General features: G+C 49.6%; 1 protein-coding gene across 1 annotated transcript in view; it reads right to left on the reverse strand.

The window, feature by feature from the left end:
• The window catches only part of EXD3 (exonuclease 3'-5' domain containing 3), a gene marked incomplete at its 5' end in the record, with an annotated part of 209,352 nt that overhangs the window by 132,854 nt on the left and 49,189 nt on the right, over nt 1–27,309 (reverse strand). The window contains 8 exons of the mRNA XM_082492539.1: nt 5,284–5,415; nt 8,102–8,155; nt 15,111–15,272; nt 18,114–18,280; nt 19,394–19,604; nt 20,735–20,844; nt 21,563–21,776; nt 23,027–23,165. Coding sequence (XP_082348665.1) covers nt 5,284–5,415; nt 8,102–8,155; nt 15,111–15,272; nt 18,114–18,280; nt 19,394–19,604; nt 20,735–20,844; nt 21,563–21,776; nt 23,027–23,165 — 1,189 coding nt within the window. The remainder of the gene's footprint in view (nt 1–5,283; nt 5,416–8,101; nt 8,156–15,110; nt 15,273–18,113; nt 18,281–19,393; nt 19,605–20,734; nt 20,845–21,562; nt 21,777–23,026; nt 23,166–27,309) is intronic.

Consider the following 27,309-nt stretch of genomic DNA (forward strand, 5'->3'; position numbering starts at 1 on the left):
TATTACTAATTATCGACTAATATTGCCAGAGTTCCCAGGCTGGCTTCAAAGGTTCTCGCAAAGTGCCCCAAGCACAGGGTTTTTCATCTAATCATAAGGTCTTTTTTTTTTTTTTTTGTCCCTGCTAAATGGATTGCTCCATACTGGTCTCCCTCTGCGTAAATCAGCTTGCGCATGATGAGCTTTGCAGCGATGAAATTCGTTACCTTAACCACAAAAAACCAGAAACATTTTGCTGCAACTGTTAGAACGCTTTTGCACCTAATTTCAAAAAAAAAAAATAAAAAAAAAAGGTGGTTTCCTCTCTTCCTCCCTCCCCCCCACCCCCCTCCTCCCCGCCTACTCCTAATCCCATGCTAACACCTTTCGAAAAGGCTGGGGTGAGCAGCTTTGAAACTGAAAGAGCAGGGAAGGGCCGGGGGGGTGGTGGTGGGGGGGAAGATATCAGATCTCCAGACAATGAAATAAAGCAGCTATCTCTCACATCCTGCGGCGCTCAGGCTGAGGTCATAAGTTAAACAGGACATCAGAATAGGTGATGTAATTTGCTTATTTAGGATCAGAGCATTCAGTGAAGTGAAAGAGACAACCTATTTGAATTTGCAGATAATCCTGTAATAAATGCAGGGCTGTTCAGTTGCAGAAACTGCAGCTGGAGCCTGAGATTTTTATTTTATTTTATTTTTTTCCCCGGGCACATTTATTTTTGCAGGGGATATAACCGCAATCATTTTTTCCTTGCAGGAAAGCCTTGAAACCTCACCTGGGATCAGCCTCCCATTGCGGTAGGTATCGTTCCAAGAGGGTCCCCGCCCCGGATGGCTGAAAGGCTGAAGGGTCAAGTCAAATAGAGGGTGGGAAAGGAAAGGGAAGCCCAAGGGAGGCAAGGAGGTGGCAGAGCCACACCGCAGGACGCGGGTCCCCCAGCCCGCTCCCTCCCTTCTACAAGAGCAAAGCTTCGGACGCAAATTGAGCTGAGCAGCAGTTACGCTTTCAAGTAAAGCACAACTCAACTTTTCTGAAGATGGAGAGGTCCTCCTGGCTCCGAATCTGTCTGCGGAGCCTCACACCGGCAAGGATTTTACAGCAGAGTTACAAACCTTTAACGACGAGGTTCTTCTGCAACAGGACTAATTTATCGGAGAGCCCACGCAACGCTGAACACACTGTTCTCCCTTCAAACCGTCACGACAAACACTTGCGATATAAAGATTTAAAGCTAACAACTTGCACTGTTTATCTCCTCGGTTTATCACCATTCAAACCGTAATTTCACCCGCACAGAGCGGCATTACTCACAGCCGAGGGCTGCCAGCCCCTTTCCTGAATTTATCTTCTTCGACACAAATGTTTTTTCACTGACAAGAAGTCGGCCAGGCCAGACACCATACCTTAGCCAAAGGAAGCAAAGCGTGCTGGGTACCTCGGGCTCACCGAGCAAGAGAGCCGTAACTGAAGAGGCAGTAGTGCAGTAGACGCACTCTACACCCGCTTCAGATGGATCTCCAGTCAGAGGGCACAGAAAAGCAAGACGGAAAAAGCCAACTCAGTCATCCAGGTAATATCTGCCAAATCAAGGACATTTTCAAGTGTTTCTTTACGCGACTGGAATGGAGTTCATGTCCTGCGGTCCTACCGGGCCATACACACGTGTCAGAGCAGGCAGGCGTGCCCCACGCGCGGACACCACGCATGAACGAGGGCGACGGCGGCACCAAGAGGGCCGGGAGGTAACCTCCTCCTTGAATGGACCGACCTGTGAGAGAAGCCAAATTTCAACCCCACTATCAAATGACCGAGCTGTCAGATGTTTGTATCTGTAACTGGAGCCATCCAGTAGGTCACCTCCTTCAGCAGGTTTTGGTTTTTTCTTTCTTAAATGCAAGTTCTGCGTTAGAACTTCCCCCAAGTTGTCATAAGCAGAGGAGCGGTGACCTTCCACTCAAGCCTGTTTGGGAGCTGACCCTAAGGCTGCTCACAACAGCCCCTGACAGCTCCACAGAGATCTTCCTGACTACCGCAAGGGACCAATGTGCCAAATTTCTCCTGTAAGAACACTCTTCAGCATGCGTTTCACATCACCCCTTTCTGAAGGAGCTACTTTGGGATATCTGAAAAGAAAAGCCGTATACAAGATATTCAAATGTGCGCAGAGTTGACAGACAAAAGACATTTGCATTTCAAATAGAGGGAATGGATTTATGTCAAAGATTTTAAGGCCAGGAAACGTATGACATCTTGAGGGTTTTTTTTGGGGGGGTTGGTTTTTTTTTTGCATGTCACCAGAGGACAGAATTCGCCTTATTTCCACTCAGGCCCCCCAAAACCTTCCTCACCGCAGGTAACACCAGGCCTGGCTGAGGCTGCTGCGTACGGGTGGCTTCTCCGTGACCATCACAGTGTCCTTAAGACGCGGCACTTGAGAGACACGTGCAGTGAGAAGACCACGCTTGGCCATAGCTGCCGCAGCCACAGCGGTCTCCACTTCTGGAGCCTTTGACCACAGCAACCAGGTCGAAGCCCGGCACAACTGCAAGCAGAAATGCGGAGAAGCCCACGAAATTCTCCGTGCACTTGCTACTCTAAGTCAGACAGAGGTAACCGGTGTTTGCCGTTGTTTTAAGAGAAAAAGGCAGTATTTTGGCGGGGTTACAAAGCAAGCCCATTCTTCATAGCTGCAAAAGAGAGAGCGTCCATCCCTGCTGAGGGAGCTGACAGGGGAAACATAGTTTACAGCAATCTTGGGTACGACATTGAATTGGGACCTATTTTTACCGCCCGCTCTGCACTGGGCGCATTAATTGTTACAGCAACAATATTTGCTGACATATTGACTCAAATCATTTACAGAATAGAAGCCCAAGAGACAAAACAAGCCCTCGCTCCACGAGACAGCGAGAGTCAGGCAGGATGCCACATTGCTTCCTGTGACACACAGAAGACGCTTATCTACGGCGGCTGATGGCAGCCGATAACCCATCGCCAGCGCTGCGGCAAGCACAGCGGGGCCGGCCGTCGCCGCCGGCCCGCGGTCCCGACACCCGAGCTCCACGAGGGCGAGGAAGGAGAGCGGCCCGGGTTACGAATAAGTCTTACCCGGCCTCCTCCTCCTCCTCCTGCCGAGCACGTAGGCAGCAGCACTTGGGTGTTTCTGGAAGCCCCAAGTCGCACATCATCAGCGCTCCCCGGCCACGGGGACAGCCAAACCCTCCCTCGCCCATCAGCAATACGCGTTTCTGCACGGAGGTGGCAGACCTCAAAGCGGTCTGCAAGCCCTGAGGTCTGTAACCCAGTTAAAGACCAGAACAGGCAGAGTGGAAGGCACGCATCAGCAGTTTAAGGATCTAGCTTCCAGCCTAATTAAGCCCAATTAGGTTTGCAGAGAATTAGGATGCTTTGGAATGAACTTGCAAACGAAGCACCCAAGTCTCTCGTGGCCGCAGTGGCCCCAGAGCACTCCTGTAAAAGTAGAAATTTGCCTTTCTTTTTTTTTTCTGTGGGCAGTGAACAGTCCCTGCACGTACGCAGCGCGCCGCCCGCCGCTCTCCCCGCGCACGGAGCGGTGGTGCCGCACGCCCGTGCCACCGCCTGGAGATGCAGGGCTGGGAGAGCTTGGATTCTCCCGGAGAGCAACGGCAACCTGCTAGAGAAACTTGTACAGTCTGTCGGGGACAGCTGAACAAAATCAGCTCCAAAACGCCAAAGCCTTCAACGTAGGTAAATACATGATTCAGTTTGACAAATAATAGCATCTTCCCATGCCTAGCGGTATAAAAGATGCAGCTGTTCTACCACCACAATTTACAGGGAAGGCATTCCTCCTGGAAGTAAGAGTACACTTAGTATATATTCTTAGCCAGATTGATTACCCCTATTTATATTGTAAACTAAGACAGCACGTACTAAAAAGCCATACAGTTAAACAGTTCCAGACTCCAGATCATGGGCGAGGGGTCAGTTTTATATCGCATGCTGCACAGTCTCCTGCATTTGGTACAGATATCACAGAGTTCTCTGCAGCACCGTCTTTTGTGTGTGCTTATTCTTGGGGTATTTCAACAACCGTCAGGAAGAACACTGCTATTTTACGGGATCTCAGGGAATCGGAGAATCCACAAGGTTTTTTAAAGTGTGTTGGTTTTTTTTTTTTTAAATAGCAAAGAAACCAGCGTGTCACTCCGTAACAACTGCAATCTGTTCTCGGAACAATAAAACCGCAAGACTGACTAGAATATCTTCTATCGGAATACATACATTTATCCTGAAGTAAGATCAGCCCATATTATGTCGATCCAATCTGTGCGGTGTCGTGTCATTCTCCTCTACAGACAACCTGCACAGCTGGACAACTCTCATTTTCTCTATACGTTACAGATACAGTTTCAACAACCGACATCAGATATAAGCAGAGGTCTAGAAAACGCTCCTGGGAGAGTTTGCTCAGAAGTCATCGCTATTCCTACAACTCTCGCGCGGTTCCACCAGGCCCGGAGACCCCACGAGCTCGACCAAAAGGCACGGAGCCAGACGTCACTGAAGCGCTCAGCCGGCTTGTTTATTCCTAAGAGAAAGCTCCTTTTCTAGCCAGATTTGCAGTTTCTTCTTTTTCTCTCTTTAAACACTGATAAAATGAGAGATGTTGAAGTCGCAAGTTGGTTTATATTACAGTTTTTGAAGGGATAGGTTTCGGCGTGTTACTGTAACAAATACAGGAGTGAAATTGGAAGAGATGGAGATTTGAGCTAACACAATTAAAATTTCTTCTTGAAAACAATCCACAGATATCCAGTGCCAAACACAATCTGGAGTCATCAACTAGCATGGACATGAATTAACCTAATAGCTTCTGAATAAATACAGTCCTAAAAAAAATTCCTCCTATTAAAGTAATTAAGTGTTATCAGAATCACCGAGCCATAATTAAACACGGTTTATAATTAAAACAGCATGTGTCCTAGACAGAGAACACAGCAACAAAGAGAGCATAACCGTGACAGTCAATGCCAAAACACACGCCAAGTACCAAAAATCAGAGAACCAGCAGAGTTTCTAGCAAGCTGCAGACGCAGTGCCTCTGCTCTTCTGACTCAGTCATCACCACTTCTGCCGGATGTCAGCACGCTCAGAACTCCTCTAGCTTTGCACCACGCTGCCAAAGTTCAAGCAGAAACCTTGGGAACCGCGTACAAGACGCTTAAGTGCAAGACCCAAAAAGCTGAAGCGCCTGCTGTGCACGGAACGGCGAGCCAGCGTGAACTCGAACTCAAACAAGCCTTGTCCTACCTGGCAGCGGCTGAAGATATCCGCCAGGGACACTCGAACGTTGAAGTGCTTCAGAACCTGCAGGGCCTGTTCTCTTGCCTTTTCTGAGCAGTTCACAGAGAAACACCTTCCTTCTGCCACCTGGGACTGGAGCTTCAAAAGACAAGTCCAAAAAGACAATAAATGAGGCACTCCACGCATCATGATCCGTGGGTTTTTTCCTAATACGCCTGGTTGGGTTTTAATTACAAATAGTATTTGGAGTTAGTATGCGTTTACAGTCTAAATTTTGATCCAACAAACACAATGGGTAATTTATTGCATTACATTGCATATTATATGCAGCCACCGCTGCAATAGCTCTGAGACTATCGAAGCGCTGAAGCGTTTTATAGTTATATATATGTGAAACGTGATTGCCCAAGTCCCCCTTCAACTCGTAATTTGGCAGTGTGGTGCTGACAGGGGTAGCAAGAGGAAACGGAATTCAATCACAGCTTTCACATGAAACCTGGCCAGAGCACACACAGTATGCAAAAGCACAATGACGGAGATGATGTCCGATGACAGTTTTATCACTTTTACTTTTACTTTATACGCCATCGCGCCCGGAGTTCACTCGTGGCCAATGAATTTGAAGTGGTTGATGTGGACGGTCCCTCGGTGTTTGCTCCGCATTTAGCAGAGAAGTTTGTATCTGGGAGTAGCCACTGGGAAGTTCTAGACACATCTTTGGGAACGTGATGAGTACTCACGGCGAGGTGGGATCAGCTCCATGCAAGTAGATGGCCCAGCAGAGCCATCCTGTCCCCACGTGGGGCACACAAAGGCAAAGGAACAAAGGGAACCAGACATTTCCCAGGACAGTGTCGTACACTGGGAAGCAGTGATTTTCCTTTCGCAATTCCTACACAGTACTTTGAAGTTAAAGCTTTGCCAAATAAGATTATGCTGGATGCTGAATTACCCATTACGTCAACTGTAGGCTCAAGGAACAGCACTCTGGGTAAGGAACCTGCAACGTGGCACGGCTGCGCTCGCCTCCCGCTGCCTCATCGCGGGGGGAGCGCGCTCGGCTATTACGTAGGAAATCAGCAACCTACGTTCTCTTTAATATCTTTATCAACGATCTGGATGAGGGGATCGAGTGCACCCTCAGTAAGTTCGCAGAGGACACTAAACTAGGGGGGCGTGTTGATGTGCTTGAGGGTAGATTGGCTCTGCAGAGGGATCTGGACAGGCTGGACAGATGGGCTGAGGCCAATGGTATGAGGTTCAACAAGGCCAAGTGTCGGGTCCTGCACTTGGGTCACAACAACCCCATGCAGCGCTACAGACTGGGGGCGGAGTGGCTCGAAAGCTGCCTGGCAGAAAAGGACCTGGGGGTGTTGGTGGACGGCCGGCTGAGCATGAGCCAGCAGTGTGCCCAGGCAGCCAAGAAGGCCAACACCATCCTGGCCTGCATCAGGAATAGTGTGGTGAGCCGGACTAGGGAAGTCATCATCCCCCTGTACTCGGCACTGGTGAGGCCTCACCTTGAGTACTGTGTTCAGTTTTGGGCCCCTCACTACAAGAAGGACATTGAGGTGTTGGAGCGTGTCCAGAGAAGGGCTACAAAGCGGGTGAAGGGTCTGGAGGACAAATCTTATGAGGAACGACTGAGGGATCTGGGGTTGTTTAGCCTGGAGAAGAGGAGGCTGAGGGGAGACCTTATCACCCTCTACAACTACCTGAAAGGAGGTTTTAGAGAGATGGGAGCTGACCTCTTCTCCCTGGCGACAAGTGATAGGACAAGAGGAAATGGGTTCAAGTTATGTCAGGGCAGGTTTAGATTGGATATTAGGAAGCATTTTTTCACTGAAAGGGTTATTAAACATTGGAATAAGCTGCCCAGAGAGGTGGTGGATTCACCATCCCTGGAGGTGTTTAAGAAAAGGGTAGATGAGGTGCTTGGGGACATGGTTTAGGAGTGGTGGTGTTTTTATCAGGGTAGGTTAATGGTTGGACTTGATGATCTTAAAGGTCCCTTCCAACCTCACTGATTCTATGATTCTGCAAATACTCCACCTAGCTACTGGGGCAGTTGGGAGCTTTTGTATTGGTAGTTTGTAACAAAGAAGTCCTCCACTTCGGCTCGTGGGTGTAATCCAAAATAGTTTCACTCTTCCAAATGAGTTTTTGGGCAGTAGCAAAGTGCGAAGGACCTGCAGCAGGCATCGTAACATTGCGACCAGTGACTTGACAGGTTCCATGTATTCCCAACACTCCATTTTGAACTGTGTTTCATGAAGGGCTCTGAACATCTGGTGCTGAGGGTCAGGTTGGGTTTTGCTTTGCGTTTTTTTTTTGTGTATCTACAGGAACACAAAACCTCTGCAGCTTCCACCGGGACCCCTGCTCGATGCTTCCCCTTCTCTGCCTTCCAAGCCTGAAGAAACGTCTTTAAGTGTTGAAACTATGTCAGCGTGGAGCCAGTCAGTAAACAAGGATCTTTGTGATAAAAAGCATGGGAATTGAGCTGCCTTTCACCTGCCAATGAGGCCAAACAAACACTTTGTTCTGGATCGCTTGGCTTGATTTCCACCCCCCGCCCCCAGCGGAGAGCGACCGCTCTCCCCACCGATGCAGTCCTGAGTACAAAAAAAATTTCACCCCGAGTTTTGGTCATTGAGAACAGCGAACCTCTCAAGACCCTTAATGTAGTTTTTAGTGCAGAAAACATGAAAAAGCCAAGCCAGCTGTTGCATTCACGTCTGACTTTTCCTCTTCGCTACACTGCACATCCCAGACCACGCAACGATACGATGCCAGAAAAACGCCAGAAGCTCTGAACACTTACAGTCTGATATGGGAGTCCAGAGGTTAAAATGACTCTTCCTTCCTGTCGGGCAATCTGGAAAAAATGGTAAAAATCATAATGAACATGGGCTGAAGTTACACCGGATTCAAGCTTTCACTCAAAGCAGAGAGAACGTGAACTGGGATATCGAGTCTTTCTCTCCAGTGTCGCCCTACCCTAGGCCAAGAGCGTCTGGGTCTGGTTCAACAACACGCTCTTGACAGCAACAGCAGCTCAAGGTACTGCTTGCTCACTACACGTCCCCTCCCTGCCGATCCCCGCCTTGCCTCACATGTGCTGGAACACGCTACTCGTGCATCTGCACTGCAGATGGCCCGGGGAACCGATCCACCTTGAAATAATCCTATCAAAAACCTTTCTATCTTTTTTTTTTTTTTTTTTTTTTTTTTTCCCTCCCCTTAACCCAGACTATTTCTATTTCCCCCGTCTGGTTCACAAAGAAGCAAGCCGTTCTGCTCGCACAGCAATGCACAGGGGAGAAGGGAAAAAATAACCTAAGCAGGTAATCCCAGCAAAAAAAATGTACCATTAAATGTGTCTGCAGACTTCACAGATATAACGATGCTCACTCCAACTCCTTAAAGATAAGATGGTGTTATTCTCCCAGCAGCCCAAGAGCAGACATACAGAAATTATGCACCCTGTCCAGGCTGCAAAGGACATCTCCTTTAGAGTTTATCACCCCCTGACTTGCAACCCTGCGCTTTTATCAGAGGTCTCGTCCTTCAAGGGAAAGGTCTGCGCTGAATTATCAGGGGACTCGTTACCCGCACTCCTGACCTCTGCAATAGAGTAAGAGACACTTTCAAACGGTTTGGTGCCAAAAGGAGATACTAAATCTGGAACTGCAATTCTTCACGAGGATGAAAGTGCGACTGATCTTCGTATGATTAAATGACATCCCTCCCTCCCACTCCTTCACCCCCTCCTGTAGGAGGGAAATAGTTTCATGGCCGTAGCAATGGAAGGATTCCCATGTGAACCAGCACTTCAGCTCTGCTAGTGCTGACAAGAGATTGGCACTTCGAGGTAGGCATGAGGTTATTTCTCTTCTCTGGCTCGGATTCTGTTGGAAGCCCTTGTATTTTTTCACTGTTTCCAGATGTGTGTCACAGAGGTCTCTCTTCTGGATCGGAGTTTCAGAAGCCCTCTCTGGATCACTCTTTAACACTGGCAGGAGGACACGTTTGGGATCAGAGTCCTGCCGCACTTCCCAGCCGCTCTGACACCACCCAGCACAGCCAGGGAACACCGAAAAAAAAACCAAACCAAGATTTTTAAACTCTGTCTTGGATAGCTGTTTTCTTTAGACCCACTGGACCTGAGGCTCTGAAGGCACAAACTCCCCATGCAGTCAACTAAGCAACCCTCTTTTTCCTATCCTGACCTTTCAGGTAGCCGCTTCCCTGCCTTTTTTATGAAGTCACTCTTTGGCTGTCGGTTCTGCCCTGAGAAAGCAATTGGCAACAACTTCTAAAGCATCTTCCTACAGGCAAAATTACCGGATTTCTTTCAAAATCAACCCTCTCTCTCGATAAAGGAAAAAACCTCCAAGAACGGCAACCTTGAAGTGGCAGCGGAGACACCCCGTGCTGCATTGCGATCCTACTACATGCAGTTTGGATTACCGAAGAGCTCCGCCAAAAAAACCACCCTCGTGGCACATTAGTGAGAGAAGACCAGTAAGGCAACAGCAAAAGTTCACCACAGTGCTTTGCCGACAAGGGAAAAAGAGATGTGAAATTCCTTCAGACCCATGTGTGCTTCAGGGTAAGTCGGAGGATTTCACAGCTGGAACTCTCCATTCTGACTTCCTGCATCCAGGGTTAATTAGTTCAAGCTTGATAAATCCCCTTATCTAAATGGCTCTGCAGAGACAGGCAAAGAACATCAAATAAAAAGGAGAAAGGCAATAACTCTTCCAGCGTGTTTTTCCGCCTCTGGAACAACGACTGGGAGAAGCACGCAGAGCCAGAAGGGCCATGTGATAGCACACATCTGACTGAAACCACGGAGGAGACGTGCTGGAGAAAAGGGCACAATTCCTTCTTTTCGTCTGAAGGAAATAACGGAAGGCAGCGCTGGGACCATCCGGGAGATGAGCTTGGAGATACAAAGAAAAGGGCAAGAATGAGCAGAGTAGCGTGTTGGGGGGGGGGGGGTTGTCAGGGACCTGTGCTCCATCCCAAGCGCTGCAGGGAGGGCATCGGCCTCAGTTTCACAAACTATTAAAAAGATAATATCAACTTCCTCTGGAAAAGGCTTAGACCTTCGGGATAGAAAGCTCTCCCTAATAACTTGGTGTTACTATTTAGCCCTTAACGTGCCTGTCTGTTCAGCCAACATTCGTCTCGCAAAGATGAACAAACTCAAATGAATTACTACAGGAGAGACCTTGGAAGGGCAACGCCTGACGAGGGAGGGCAGACAGAGACCCCATGTTTCGAAGCCAGCACCAGCGGCAGAATGATTCGCGACAACCTAAAGGATCCTGAATAAGGATCCAAATAAGGTTTCAAGACACAGCCAGCTCAAGGCTTTAGATTCGTAATTTAAAATGTAAAACGCGCCGAGGCCACGCATGCCACATCTTGGCAACGCCACCTGCCCTTGAAGAGGCAAACTGCGGTGCTGCCCTCGCAAGGCAGCAGTCCGGGCAAAGCTGCGACCCCCCTGGCAGTGGCAGCGGGTGATCCTGAAGCAGTGATCCTGAGCCGAGGCCAGCGAGGTCCCAGTTCAAACAAAAAGGGAATGGACAGAAAGCATCTGCTCCAGGATGTGTGCTGGAAAAGCACCCAGACAAAGATCTACTAGAGAGGTGGATCATAAACCTCAGTCCAACCCTGATAACCCCCTACCTGTTATCTCGGACTCTTAAAATAGACGTTAAACCAAGAGCTCAGTAGCTGTGAACACGCTCAGTCCAGGCCTGCAGTGCGCTCGCTCTACTGCTGGTATTTCAACCCCGGCCTTCTCTTCAGCATTCCTGAAAACCATAAATTGCACAGAACTATTGCACATGGGCACAAGTTGGAACATAGGAAGTTCCGTTCAAATACACGGAAACACTTCTTTACAGTTCGGGTGACAGAGCACCGGCACAGGCTGCCCAGGGAGGGGGGGGAGTCCCCTTCTCTGGAGATTTTCAAGACCCACCTGGATGCAGTCCTGAGTAATGTGCTCCGGGCAGTCCTGCTTTGGCAGGGGAGTTGGACTAGATGATCTCTAGAGGTCCCTTCCAACTTTGAAAATTCCGTGATTCCGTGATTCTGTGATTTCATAACGTGGCCTTAAGTACCAGACCAAAACCACTGACCCAATTTTGTTTCTTAACGTAGACCCATTTGTATCAAGGTCTCTAATGAAAGACATTCTCCTCCTGCTGACCAATATCAAAAGCAAAGTCTTGATCTTGAAGGCAGAACAGTTCTTCATCTGTCCTCTGCAAATTAACTCCACAGATTGGCAGGGAGGTAAAAAGACCGGCAAACCTGAAGAATGTGATTTACATCAAAAATAAGGAAAAAGACGTTCAAAGCTGAGATGAGATCGGAGATTAGATTCCCCCACTACATGAAGTTCTGCTCACTGCAGTACTCTAAGTCTCGTTTGTGTCCCATGGCTCCAAACCAGTCCAGGGCAATTTAGATCCAGGTGCACATTGCTCTAACTGGCTCCTGAGATCCATCCAAGCCCAGCCCGCCTCTCTGACTCGCTGGTTCACCTGGAGTTTTGGGGGAGTAGGTGTAACCTTGCAAGGGAACCTTCTACACCATGGGAGCTGCAGGAAGCCAGTTCTACCAGCCTTCAGGTTATTATCACACTTCAAAAGTTTGCCTTAGTGTGCAAATGATTCTTAGAGATGAGGATCATTTTGAAGACCAAGAGCACAGTCCATTAAAAAAATAAAACAAACTAACCCACAACTCAACTGAAGGGGCTCTGAGATTCCACCGAGTCTCTTAGAAACTAGTGACTTAAGAAACTACCAACATTTTCTTCGAAGCTTCCGCTCCGCTCCTGAACTACAACATTGCAACATCTACTGTAGTCTCTTCAGGCTGGTGGGTGATCCTTTAAGGTTAGGATGAGATGCATCCCACTACTCTAGCTGACTCTCCAAAATGTCAGAGAAAAGGGGAACACCCACTGAAACCTTCCCATCTCCTTCCAATTATCCATCTAGAAGGTCCAAAAGAGAGGTTCTGAGAACTTTGCAGAAGACAAGCTGGAAGCCCTGGCTAGAAACACAACAGGCATAAGACATGATTTAAGTAAAGAAAAACGTATTAATTGGAAACGACATGTTGCTTATAGGAGTAAGCGCAAACGCAAAGGGTGGCTTACCCCAGGAACGGCAGCTGCACACGCAGAAGGACGCTGCGTAAAAGAGCCCGAATCTCCGCATTCTTCACCTTGGGCTGAAGTCAGGAGCCCCTGGCGCGGAACGCCCGGATGCACGCGGCCCTTCGCAAGAGAGACCTCCCCGGTTTGCCACTCAGCGGGGAGCCAGGCTCGCGCCAAAGCTCTCCAGAAGGGCCTCCTACCCAAGGTGTGGGATGGGGGCAGCGCTGCCGGGCAAGGACATGCTTCAGGGAAAGCACGTGGTGAATCCCCCCGGCTCCCAGTGCGCAGGCTGCTGAAGTCAGGTAAAGGAGCTCGTCCAGCACATCTGGTACAAATTTCATCCCCCAGCTGCACACCTGCTTTGCCAAACCCTTGCGTGCATCGCGCTACAGCAGCTGGGATAAAACCACGTCACGGTAAAAATGTTCCTGCCACCCCACCGAATGTGAAGACTTGGAAAATGACACGGTACCCGTACCTGGACACAAATCTGCTCTTCCCAGAGAGGCTGCTGCTCCTGGACAGAGGTTAAATGCTTTTGTAAGGAGGGACTGCGCGCTCTTTCCCTTCAACATGAGGATAGATTTAACCAGAGAAATTTTCAGTACGAATTTCTACTATTTTTCCATTTTTGAAGATTTTCTGTATCGGTGCTTATGACAGATAACTTTTAATCAGTCAAGTCCTAATTAAATGGCACAGAATGCAAACCGGTGTCACCTCACAGCAGCAAAGCACGGGCAAACAGGGGAACGCACTGGCTCGTGGTGTCAGAGGTCCCGCTCTCACGGGCCGGCAGATCTGAGATTGGAGATCTGGCATGATAAACTTGCCATGACAACTGTTGTCCAAGATAAAACATTTAGCCAATAATAGCTGCACAACACAAAGCAGTACACGGGACACAGATGTCAAGTTTAGCCTGGGAATGGGGTTTTTTCAAACCAATTGCTGCCACACGTACTGCTCTAGAAGAAAAAATTAAGAAAATCCATAGCTGCCCAAGCACAACCTACAAAGCTCTCAGGCTTTGAAGTCTGATCTCAAATAATAGAGGGTGAAGGACAAGACCCATCTGCCTACCAATACCTGAAATCACTTTAACAAGCAACGGGACTGAGAACAATAAGGAGCAAACGCCAAGTGATTGAGGAGTTCTTGGCGCATGGACATGTGTAATAAGACTGATAAATCATTTTACTGAAATTCCTTTAATGAAGAACAAACACTAACTCTGCACACACTTACGTGTTCCTGGAGACACAAGTTTGAGACTGTGTTGGGACAACACCCAAACTGTCTATCTTGTACTCGGTGACCCGGATCCAAACCCTTCTCCCGGCCTCTGCAATAACATTTACAAGTTTTCGGGCACAGGGTAGTCAACATTCAACTTTTGTTAAATCGGGACCGGCCAGATATAAAGCAGGGTGGGAGGAGTCTATTTTTATCTTTGATTATCCAAGCACAGATCAAAGGCTCTGCAATACAGTAACACTCCAAGGGCTTTTGATAGTGAAAGGATGTTTGTCCAGTCACCATAGAGAAAGCAATGTAAAACATCCTGTCCGTAGCACGATAAGGTATCGGGATGAGAAGCGGAGACGGGGCTCTGGGGGGAGGCAGCGAGAACTAGTTTGTTTAAATGACTTGTGCAAGTTTGGCAGAGACGAGATATTAATTATTTCTGCAGAAGTTAGAGCCTAGCCCAGGATTCAGGCCAAGCAGACATCTGAAGAGGAAACATCCTGTGCACCAGGCCGGGTGATCAGCGCACATTCGATAGCAACGCACTGTGTGGGCTGGATATCTCCAGTTCTGGCACAGCAGAAATATGTCTGAAATGAAGAAGCATGTGTCTCTCCTCCGAGAGGCAGAGGGTCAAAGTTGTTATGAGAGTCCAGATCAACGTTCACTGTCCCTACGCGTGTTAGAGACTCTTTCCCAAACATTTCACTGCAAGTTGTGCCTGCTCACCTTTGAGTCATCTCACAAGACGGCAGCCAGCGAGGACGTTATATGGCAAGTTATTAGGGAAATTTTCCCTTTCGTATTGAGCAGTCATCTTTTGATTATGGTTCTGCTCGACTGACCCAGGCACAAGGCAGGCAAATACCTTCCCCGTAAGCCCAGACTGGAGTCCGTTAGAAAACCAAAGTGAATTTGGGGTTCCTTTCTCTGTTTTTTGTCTTGTTGCAGATGTACCACCACCTCCCCATCAAAGACACTTGAGACTGCGGGTCACATCTTTACACTCTGCTCACGCGCTTCTCGTGACCTGAAACATCCCAGCTGCCAGTGGCACAAACACACAGACACCAGTAAGGTTTGAGACCCCGCCACGCTCTGCTCACCCCCCATCTCCTGGAAATGGCGAACCAAGCTCGCGCACCGCTGCAGGGACTCGCTAACACCAGTTGCCACGTGGCACAGCTCCTCGGGCTGACCCAGGGAACTGGGTCTCAGCACGGGCGCAGGAGGAAGCACTGGGCAGCCCCTGCCAACACGTCCGGCGCGAGAGACGAACCGACTAACCAGTGCAGTTATTCAGCAAGCAGCAGGCTTCCCCAGGGAGCGCAGATGGGAGCTACGAACACACACACACACACACAAACACCCCCCCCACACACACATGACTAACCTCAGCAGCTTTCCGATGGTCGTCCTCATTCTCCAGCATCAGGACATCCACCCCAAGGCAGCGAAGATAGCGCCCGAGGCCTTGCAGCATGTTATCGCAGACCACGCTGAACTCCTTTGGGGAGATGGGAGCACACGGGGTCTCCCTGTCGGATCCCTTGTGCTGCTACGGAAAGGCAAGAGATCCGTAAGCCGCAGAAAGGAAGGCTGATTTCCAGTGCGTTTGTGTTTTGCCTCCCCACATTCACCCACCGCCACAAACCCAACCGCCCCCTACCACCCCTATTACGGTTTCCCCCGTGCTCTGCAACACCTCCAGTTCCTCCTTCACCTCTTCCCACATCGCCCACCTACCACTTGGGCAGGAGGCAGCGCACGATGGGGCTAATTCCGAACTAGCCATTCACCCACTGGCCAGCTGGCCACCCAACCCGGGGAGCTGCAGCCCCTCCCGGGAGAAACGCCAACCTGGCCTTCTACGCGCTACGCAGACATTGATTTTTCATGAAGTCACAGAAACACATCATCGAGATTGCTACTCCCCCGTCAAATTAGACCGCAATTGATATTCATGTGCCCAAGTTATGATTTGGGAAAGGGATCTGACAGGCAGAGGGAGAAACAGGTAGACAAAGCAACCACGTCAGCTTTGTTATCTTCGGAAGTTTAAAAATAGGCAGTGCCTGAATTCTGTTTATTTTATTTCAAATGTCTGCTGCTGGGGGAGTTCCTGCAGTTGGAGACTTTGTCGTTGGGAGGCTCCCCGAAGCACAATAGCTAAATTCATGGAAGAAGGGAAGTTATTAAGGAACCTCCGATGTTCAGCTTTGCCTCCGGGAGCCTGAATCAGCTGGGACGGCTGCAGGACACGGCCACCACCTACGCAGGGCTGCGCTGTCTTCGGAACAGAGAATTCCTGCGGCACTGCAGGTCAGCTCTGCAGGAGCCGATTCAGGCCTGGAAATGCCGTGGCACTCCGTGCAGACACACCTGGGCTGTCCCTGGGGACCACCTCAGACTGGAGAGCTCAGTCTGTGTGATGCTGCACCTCCCCGAAGCCGGTACACGCACTCAACGCTCTGCAGCGCTGGGTAGACTGGACTGTCACTGGCTCCTGCAAGGACCTCGGTGGATGCAGCAGAGCCATCAGAGTGCTGTGATAACGGATCAAGCTGAGTCTTCGAGGCTGAGGTAGTTGGAAGACACTAAGCCGGGACCGCTGCTTCTGTGCGAACAGATGTAAAGGAGCAGCAGCTGGCTCTTAGCTAGTGTTTATTCCATGGCCAGCAATGTCGTATGTAGCTTTTTTCTCACGTTTCACGCCAGCAGAGAGCAAAACGCTTATAAAGGAGAATAGTGTCATTAGCCCCACTTCAGATAGCGGACCAGGAAACGCTGGGAAAGAGCTTGGAGTCATGCAGGACACAGAGTCAGGAGAAGGCTGCTTTTTTTTGAGTCCCAGTCCAGGTTTTACCGATTACCTCTCAGTTAATGAATCTGACTGTACAGAACACAAAGATGACCCATAAGTTCACAAGGTAATTCAAGCCTGAAGTACTTACTTTTCCCATCTCTGCAGCAGCCAGTCAGATCTGTTTTAACATCCACTATTCCCATGAACACAGAGAGCTTAGGAAACGACCGAGCAGCTTTGTGTTTTACGGCCTGACTACGACTAACGGGATACTGTACATTTATGCACACTTGATAAGGAGGGTCCTGAAAAGGTGTCTATAATCAATAGCATCTCAGTCCAACCAGGGAAGGCTGTATTGACTTCAGGAGCCAAATACACATTTGGGACTACTCAGAAGTATACACAGCCATAATGAGTCTCCCCAGTTAATAAACAAAACTGGTTTTCTGCTAATGTTTTCATAGCTGCATAAAAAAACGGACGGTTGCACCTTAAAAGTAGAACTTTATTACTGAGAGAGAGGGACCAGTCACATTCCAAGATATTTAAGCAAACTCACACAGCTCCAAGTTATGGCCGGCAGAGTTTTAAGGCTCTGCCACCACATACATTGCAGGGGAGGCCAGTCATGGAGTATGCACTGGTGGGCATGGAGACAGAGACAAGCCATCGGCAGAAAGACTCTTTTGATCATAGAATCACAGAATGGTTTGGGTTGGAAGGGACCTTAAAGACCATCCAGTTCCAACCCCCCTGCCCCAGGCAGGGACACCTCCCACCAGCCCAGGTTGCTCCCAGCCCCGTCCAACCCGGCCTTGAACACCCCCAGGGATGGGGCAGCCACAGCTTCTCGGGGCAACCTGCGCCAGGGGCTCACCGCCCGCACAGGGAAAAATATCTTCCTAATATCTCATCTAAATTCACTTTCTTTGAGTTCGAAGCCATTCCCCCTCATCCTATTGCTACATGCCCGAGTAAAAAGTCCTTCCCCAGCTCTCCTGGAGCCCCTTTAGGTACTGGAAGGCCATAATAAGGTCTCCCCGGAGCCTCCTCTTCTCCAGGCTGACCAGCCCCAACTCTCTCAGCCTGTCAGTTGTTTGTTCTTAACTAAATCGATTGTTTGTTCTTAACTTTGCAGACTTCTACTCCAGACACTATAAAGGAGGCATTCCCAACGCGAAACCAAAGTGTAGAATCTCAGTTAAAAGCAAAACCAAGGAAGTCAGAGTTTTGAAACCCCGTTGATGCAACACATAGGCCACAGAATTCAAACCCGCACCGCTGAGGAAATGTGGAAGGAGCCTTTCTACCAGCACAGTTAGCTGGATTCTGCCACACAGATCCGCACCAACGTTTTGCAAAGGCAAACGAACCTAAAATTGCAGGGAAAGCTGAACGAAGGCAGGCAAAGGAGAAAGCACATCTTACCAGTCAAGGGGTGGAGCGAGGAAGATGTTTCTGCAATAGTCCTGAGAACAGACTACAAACAGGCATGCCATGCATAGCTAATGGTATGACTGAGACAAGGCAGCGTATGATTTGCAGGGGTCTTGAGCAACATGCAGCTCTTTGAAGATGTTTACAAACCTGTGCAGAAGGTGACAGTACTTCTTGTTTATTCAGCTGTTTCTTCGCCCTGGGTTTTACGCTTGGTTTTCCCACCAGGCTCTCGGTCAGGTCTGAACTCAGACCAAAGCTTGCTGGGTCCTTACAGAGTTTCTCGTAGATCTCCAGCAAACAGTAGGCGTCTGAAGCTGAAAGAAATGGAATATGAGCCTCAGAAGGTTTCATTCAGAAGTTAAACAGAGGCTTTCCTGATGCAAGGAAGAGCCCTCACCTTTGTAAATGCCACTGAACGCAAACAACCTGTTAAGCTCCAGCCTACTAATGTCACCCCCTGCGCTCTTACTGATTCAGGCAGCATCCTAACACACCATCACAAAGAGCCAAGGCAGAGGAGCCCAAAAAGCGATAGCCCTCTGCTGCCTCTGACTCGAACGTAATGCAAATTATAGCGCGCCTGTTCAAACCACCACGTAAGACAGCTTCAGCCACCCCATTTTACACTCCATTGTTACTGAGCAGCGGCTTGCCCACGGTTTGTTACCGTATCTCAGCTATGGGAAGGGAACTTCCCCATTAGATGTAATATCTTAAAAAGTAATAACCGAGTTGTTTGCGATCACCTGCCCACATGCACCGCCATGCGGCTTCTGTTCCTTGCAACGGGAACCGTCTAAGTCTCCAAGCCAGTTTTACAAGTCCTAGTGATTAACTTTTGTGGGAACTGTGTCAGCTTCAAGGATAGCTGAATTTAACAAAGGGCTGGTTCGCTTCAGTAGACTGTCCTTTGATGCCCCAGGAAAAGATTTAGACCCAGACTTCTGACTCTGGGGTAATCAGCAATAAACTCCTCTGGTCCCTCCACAGTACCAATTCTGTGCTGCAGTCTCCGACACCACGTCTACCCATTTTTAACCCTGCTCTAACAAGCACTTCACTATGACAAATGACCACAGCACTTGTTTCCCAGAAAGGCTGTGAAATGAGGCAGAAGGAAATGGACTTTCTTCCTTTCAGTTACTGAGAGGAGTGTTTCACCGAGGTGATGTTTCATCAGACAAAATCTGCGAAGCACGGGAATTCTTTCATAAGGGAAATAATGAATCACCGGACAGTTTAAACTTCAACCATTAAAGCCGTGTCTGCAAAAGGACAAACATAATGTGCTCTTCTGAACAGGAACTAATCTGCAAAGCCATTTTCTTCGTTTGCTACTTAACAATTTTCCTGGCGACAGACAACGGACAAACACAGCCTGTAAACGCACAATCTGTAGCACCTTGCCACAGAGTCGGTGACCCGACCTGCATAGAGGATCTGTTCCTCCCGGAGAGGCCGTTTCTCCCAGTTAGAGAGCTGCTCTGTTTTATCCAGAGGTTTCCCCAGCACTTGTTGCACCAAGAGGCTGAGTCCTTTTTCCGGCTGCCTGAACCCTCTATCCTCATAGCTCTGCTCTGGGGACAGTACATCGACCTTCCGGCCACCCTTCTTCCAGTCAATGGAACTCTTCTGCAGCTGATGGAAAGAAAAAGATATAAAACACATAGTTATAAAACAACTCCTACAACCCCTCCTGTTCCAGCGGGTGGGGCCAGGCAGCAGCCCTATCACTTCTATCTCTTGCCTGGCATAGGGAATCCCCTTGTCTCAGACGAGGGCTGGGATGGCAGTAGATATATACGGCGTCTGCTTATTTGTTTAACAAACACCCTCGATGGAAAGAAATCTGTTTCATAGCCAGGGAAGGAAAAAAAAAGTGCATTATCGTACAGCATTGCATCAGAGCAACGGGGCCGTGACTGACTGCAGAGGTCTGCAGGGTGCTCAGCCAGGAGGCTGTTGGACATCAACTCAATAAAAGACAAGCGGCGGTAGTTCAGCACCGTTCTCCTGGTTCCAGTGAGAAAAGGTATTCCTGTAACACAGTGGGCAACAGCCTTTCTGCAGTTGCCGTTTCTCAGGTTAAACTGAGGCAATAGCTGTGGGCCGGTACTTCAGACCCTGCAGCGCTTCCCAGGCTAAGCTATCAGTCCCAAAGATGTGGGTTCACCCCAACCCACAGCCTTAACCACACTCTGCAAATTTTACCCATTGAAATGGTCGTCCTTAACATTTCTGCAGAGCGCTGAAAACTACTGTGGGCTCACCCGGAGACAACCGGCCTTCAGCTGAACAGAAATGCCTACGCTGAATCCACCAGCACCGCTCCTGAAACATTACCAGTTCTCTACAAATCATTAACTCCGTAATATCTGCTTCAATACTGCACGATCTTGGAATATCAACGTTTCTACAAGAATTTACTCTTACTGAGTTCAAGGATGACTAGTGCTCAGAAACACCACCCTAGCTGAATGAGGCTATGTCCCCGTTTCAATCGCCTTTTCACAGCTTTTATAAAGGGTATGAAAAAAGTTATTAGTATGTCAAGTTCTAACTTTTTAGTTGATGAAAACTAAATGCTTCTATCTTTCTTTACAGAGTCATTTTACCCTCGAAACCACAAGTGGAAAACGTCTATTCGCTCCTTTAGCCATCTCCCTGCCCATACAGGGTACAAAAGACAACGCTGTGAAGTCATGGCAACCATCTACGAGCACGTGCAGGAGACACAATTTTCCATATCTTCACATGTCCGTCCTTACTTGTTTGTCTACTTTGAGTAGGTCCACCACACCTCGCGCTTGCTTATCCGTGTCTTTCAAAGCAGACCATGTGGCTGCAAGGCTGTTAAGGTCTCCAGACATCCCATAACCTGGAGGAAAAGAAAGCCCAAATCACACAGGTAGGAAAACTCAAATCATGGCTAATGCACTGCAGCTCGCCCTAGTTCAGTCAAGATGCTGACAATATATGTATAAACATCGGTGGAAAGACTGTTCAGATAGGGGACAAGGCAGACTCCCATCTCTCCTGTCCCCAAGAGATACTCCTGCAGATCAAGACTGGGAGAGAAGACATGGATGCAAAATGCAGAGTTTAAGCTCAACTTACTTAAAATCCATTAGGTCAGTGAAGGGCAATTATGCATTTGCCCTTAAACTCCAGGTTTAACAACTCCTGCCAAAAGCCCCCAAATAGAATGTAAACCCAGGTACGGGAAGGCAGAGAGCTCTGCTGTGCAGCACAGCGGCTCTGGGACAGGGTCAGCAAATCCAGAAAGCTCTGCATGACAGCCTCCCCCAGACCACCCAAAGCTGGGTGCAGGTTGGGGTTTGGTATGGAACTAAGACAATCCCAAGTCTGAGAGAGGAGGCTAAATTAGAAACCTTGGCTTTGGCGTGAAATGGGGAGACATTTCTATCGTTCCCACTTACAGTGGTCGCTCTGCTTCCTGGCATGGCAGTATCTGAATACCCAGGGCCGCAAAAACTGGTGGGGTGACTGAGAGAATGACAACCCCAAGAGGACCTAGGAATTACACAAAGTAAGCTGTGTAAAGACCCGAGGTGGGGAGAAGAGACGCGTGTTACCTAGTTTAGTGATGGCTGCATCTGAGTAGAGCATCTGGATGAAACGAGGAAGCTTCTCCTTCTCACCCTCGGTCTCAGCTTGCTCAAGGAGCCGTGGCAAGTCAAGCAGGAACACCTCATCCTTCAGAGCGATTTGAAGGAGGGAGACACGGGGCTTCCCGACCATGCCGAACGAAGGCCTCCACTCCATGTCAATGCCAACAACCTGCCCAGGCTGCAACACAGACAAAAGCCACCTCTGCTTAAGAGACCGGCTACGCTTGAAAGCAGCCTGGACAGTCCCTGTCCGGAACACACGGAATCACAGACTGGTCAGGGTGGGAAGGGACCTCTGGAGCTCATCCTGTCCACCCCAACCGCCAGAGCAGGGGCACCTCCAGCAGTGGCACAGGACACGTCCAGGAGGGTTTGGAATGGCTCCAGAGTGGGAGACTCCCCCCCTCTCTGGGCAGCTGTGCCAGTGCTCTGCCGCCCGCACAGGAGAGAAGTCCCTCCTCGGGTTGAGATGGAACTTCCTATGTTCAAGTTTGTGCCCGTTACCAGTTGTCCTGTCACTGGGCACCACTGAAAAAAAGACTGTTCCCATCCCCCTGGCACCCTCCCTTTAAGGATTGATAAGATCCCCCCTTAATCTGCTCTTCTCCAGACTAAAAAGCCCCAAGTCCCTCAGCCTTTCCTCATAGGAGAGATGTTCTAAACCCCTCATCATCTTTGTAGCCCTTTGCTGGACCCTCTCCAGCAGATCCCTGTCTTTTTTGAACTGGGGAACCCAGAACTGGACACAGTACTCCAGATGTGGCCTCACCAGGGCAGAGCAGAGGGGGAGGATGACCTCCCTCGCCCTGCTGGCCACACTCTTCTTGATGCCCCCCAGGATGCCATTGGCCTTCTTGGCCACCAGGGCACATTGCTGGCTCATGGGCATCCTGTTGTCCACCAGGACTCCCAGGTCCCTTTCCACAGAGGTGCTCTCCAGCAGGTCAGCCCCCAACCTGTACTGGTGCAGGGGGTTATTCCTCCCCAGGTGCAGTACCCCACACTTGCCCTGGTTGAATTTCATAAGATTTCTCTCTGCCCAACTCTCCGGCCTGGCCAGGTCACGCTGTATGGTGGCACAGCCTTCTGGCGTGTCAGCCGCTCCTCCCAGTTTTGTGTCATCAGCAAACTTGCCGATGGTACACTCTATCCCTTCATCCAGGTCATTGATAAATATATCACATTTCCTTTCCATCGCTTTGCTACTGTGCAAAATACTACAGAGACAAGCAACTCGCCCAGCACAGCGGAGTTCCCCCTGCGGGGACCTTTCCTTGCACAGCAATTCCCAATCAGAGAATCCTAAAGGAAGCATTTCTCCCTGAGGGAGGCGTTTGAGGCAGTGGCCCACATACAACCCCACGTGCCGGCCCGCTGTGAAGTTTCTGCTCCTTGACCCTGCAAAGCAAATACCAGAGTAACACTCACCTGCAGCACCTTTTCCCAGCACGGCAGCGTCTCTTCCCACGTCTGCAGGAAGTGAATATTTGCCCGTGGAATAGGAAGCTGATAATAATCCTTCTTCTTACTCTCTTTGTAATTGTCCGCTTTCACGGCCTCTTCTACCCTGCAGAGAAGCCGATGCAATGGCTTTAAGATGTGCTGTGAGAGGAAATCCTGGACTGGAGGAACATCGGGAAGTCTTAAGCCCCTTATTTCACCCTGGTTCTCTATTTCCCTCTGCCATTCCACTCTTTCTTCTACCCTCTCTTTCCACACTTTTCCTGTAATCTCAGTCTCTTTCATCTTGACTCCTCTTCTCATTCCTGCCACAGAAATGGCACCGTATCCCAGACCTCACCACGCACACGCACTGGACCCGCTGCAGAGAACACCCAAAGCGAAACACTCGCCGGAGTTGAGAGTCCCAAGCCCCGTCCCCAGTGCTCAGTTCTCTTTCCCAGAACTGATACAATTTGGATGACAAAGTTGGGCAGCTGTTTCCACATCCAGAGATAACACATTTGAGATTTACTGCGTTTTGCCCTTGAGGTTAACGTGGAAGCCTGCTAGATCCCACGGTGTAACGCAGGACGGAGGAGTCAGCTCTGGCCAACACTGCGTCCAACCGGGAGCTTCACACTTCCCCGCAGCACAAACTGGCTCAGAATGAGCCTCTCCGGCTGCTCCACGCTACCATCACCACCAGCTGGGAACTGGTGAATCTGCCTCATCCTTTGCCAGTGCAATGGCTTGGGAAGGCTTCACGGCCCTCCCTGTTGCTATCCAGCTTCTCCTCCATCCCATTCCCCGTGAAACGCCCACAGAGGTCGCACAAGAATATTTGTTCTACGTTGCACAGGGACGAAATGAGAAAAGTTCAGAAATAAAGTTTCAAAATCTTCACTGTTTAAGGGAGAGGGGCCAGCTGAACCCAGGGGCCGCGTGCCTTGCTTGTGCTGCTCCCTCCACGTGGGTTTGAGATGGCCCCGCACGGACAAGTTCAGTTTGTGTGTATTAATACCCTGGGAACGCTGGAAGACGCCTGCAGAAACGAGCTCACTGATTTCCTACAACGGGATCTTACACAGCACATTTTCTTTTCCAAAGGCAGCAGAGACTCTCAAAACGGCCTTGTAACTGGAAGGTCAGCGTATCGCCGCGGTGTCTCAGCCAGATGATGCAATCGGAGGAAAGAAGCTAATAAAAAATATCCAGCTATTTTGGACATATCACAAATTTCTGGATAGTCTCTTTCCCATAGAGACTCGAAATGGTTTATTATTTGAGAAAATATTTACTAACCTTATGTTTAGGGGACTGTGTGACTAATTTTGTAGCACAGCAGCTTTCACTGTACAAACACTCTTTTCCGTGGGTTTGTGTGCATGGGGAAGTCAATATTTGTGTAAAATATTTAATGAAGGTGTGCAGTCTCAGGTCTCCAGGAATATTCTCACCTGCGGAGTTCAGGAGCTGCGTGTGGTGTGACCAGTGGCGGAGATGATGTCATTGACACGCTGGTACCACCTTGTTCTCTACGGTGTGAACACCCTCTCTGGGAACCTGCTGCTTTGTTCGCTGGATAAATAAGGCAGACGAGACTGTTTTATTAGGTTCCACGGCTCCGCTGATTTTATAGCAGCTACTGCAGCAGCTATCACGACTGGATGAGTAAACTGAGGCACAGAGGGGTTTGCTCGTCTGCCACATCTCATGAGCGGCAGAGCCATCGGCATGACCCCACTCCGCCCGTACACGACACAGGCTTCCTGGAGCAGAGATGTAGAGATGTTTTTTATCTTCCTAGAGGCGCAGAGTCTGTGGCTAAGTCACACTTCTGTTAACCGCCCCTTTGTGTTTTGAGGGATTACACCTCATGCAAAAACCCTCCGGCTCCCGGCAGGCGGCTGGTGCAGCTCGAGGGAGGGCAGCGCCAGCCATGCACCGGGGCTAAGCAGAACATGTCCCAGACAGACAAGAGTTTCCTGTGCTCCAAGAAAGCCATGTACTGTCTGGAGAAGCGGGCCTTTGCAGACAGTGTTTCGAGGGTGATTACATCTGTGTCATATTTCCGGAGGTTACATGGAGCTTGAACATGAACCAGTGCAGATCTGCACTGGGGGAAAGACCAGACCCACGAAGCTCCGCGCGTGAGCTGTCCAAGGCCATCCGTGAGAACCTCCCAAAATCATCAGCATTAAAAAATAACAATACCCAGTGTTCTCATTCACCTTCTGCTTAATTCAAGCCGGTCCGATCTACGCTCCAAAAATATGATTTTTAGTTATGAAAGCTGCAGGTTTTTCAGAAACACCTCTCCCGGGAAGAAGGAAATTTGCTGTAGTGTCGAAGATGACAAACCTGATGATAAACCTGTTAGAGCAGGTAACCTCGCTCAGTCTCAGGCTTGGTCTTCTTAAAACGGTCTCCTTAACCCCTAGCGAGGGGTCAGCACGAACCAGGCAGCAGTGAGAGATCCTAACCGCTGGCTGGAGTTTGTAATTCTGACACGTGACGCCAGGAGGAAAGCCCTGCACTAAGAACGTAAGGAAAAAGGAAGCACCCAAATCACCTGCGCACAACTGCACGTTCTGCAGTAACAGGAGAAGGCCCCAGACGCCGTGGGGCGGCAGACGAGCGTGGGCGTGCAGGCCCGTGCGACAGCCGTGCCGAGAGGGACTCCGCCTCTGCTGCTCACACCAAGAAAACAGCGTCGGAAGCGTCCAACTTGCTCCCCAGGGAGCAGCGATGGTCCACTTTCTGCTGGCTTTATTCCTCCCCAAACAGGCAACGGATGATGTCATCAACAACTCCTCCTGGACACGCAGTCCATTTCAAATCAGATTCGTATTTCCATCATATACACCGAGAAGTTCGGCTCCGTATAGGAAGTTACTCCCTCGTATTCCAGGCTCCAAGGGCTGTTTGAAGGAGGCTGAAGATAGGGGCTATCAGCCTGCGGAAAGCTGTAAATAGTTACTTCTTGGGAGTGGTCAAGATTTTCCCACAAACTTTCCTCTAATCTCACCTGGCTTCTGAACTAGAAACGCCAATCTCCACGCTAGAAAAAAAAAAACCCAAAACTCTTCACCAATGAGGGTGCGAGAGAGACATCAGGCAAGTGGTGCCAAGTCCGGTCAAGCACAACAGCCCGGAATCAGGTGAGCGATGGGTACAATAGTGGAAGAGTCCTAAGGGGCCCCAAAATTATCACTGCTTCCTCTTTTGTATTTTTGATAAAAGCCTTGACTCCACCTGGAAACGCGTGATTGCTCCTCCAAGGACGGCAAAGGCTTTGAGCTGCGCTGCGCTCCAACCACACGGCCCAGAGCTCTCCCGCATTTGCACTGAGCGTTCAGGAATAAGTCCTCTTCTGTCCACCGAATCCAATTCGATGAATTCCTGCACATAAAATGCTGCTTGACGGGAGCAGGCCAGCAAGGTAATCACTCTGAACCCAAGGACCGTGGGAGCCTGCAGCCTTGCAGGAGTTCGGCTCGCGGACACGCGTGGGCGCAGAGGGTACCGGGCTGCGTGTGGATGGGACTCCCCCCCCCAGACCTCACCCGGCCTGAGCTTCCCCATCTCCTGTGCAGTCCCGGTGAGATCCTAACAGGACCCTCATGCAGCATCACCTGCGAGCTCTGCAGCTCCTCAAGACCTGCAGTAGCCTGCATCCGTGCAGGCCTTTCTGCAGGGCAAAAGAAGGTTGAAAAAAGGGTGCCAAACACGGCTATCTGAATAACTTGCTTAAACACGTTGTGGACGGAGTCGCTGAAACACGGCAGACACAGCAACGCTCTCATGAGTATAAAAGTGAATTACTGGGGCTCAGCAATATCATTTGCATTGAGTCGTTTTTTCAAATACAGCCTCTCTCCTTCTATACAGCACAGCCGAGCACCTGCCCGGGATACTGTTGCATGAAAAGGATGATCTTGGGCCATTTTCTTGAAGCAAGACAGCACAGAAGAACCAGAACCAGAAGTACAAAACCTGGTACTCCCCCAGAGCTAGCTTGCCGTGGCCATCCGACAGCTCCTAACCGTTTAGGCGGCTATACGTGCTTTCCTAAATTTGGAGCCTCTTTTCAACTTCGCCCAGCTTTGTCTCCACGCAGCACGGAACCCGGCCATCCTCTTCCCTCCACCCTCCCCTCTGCTCTTCCCACGCCAGCAGGTTCACAGAGATCCCTGGCTGGGGCCGTTTGCACAGTTCTGTGCACTTGAAATCAAGGAGTTGGAAGAACCCTTCTTAATATAAGGCTT

This window comes from Vanellus vanellus (assembly GCF_965231255.1).
Source record: "Vanellus vanellus genome assembly, chromosome: 18".
In the NCBI taxonomy this organism is placed as follows: domain Eukaryota; kingdom Metazoa; phylum Chordata; class Aves; order Charadriiformes; family Charadriidae; genus Vanellus; species Vanellus vanellus.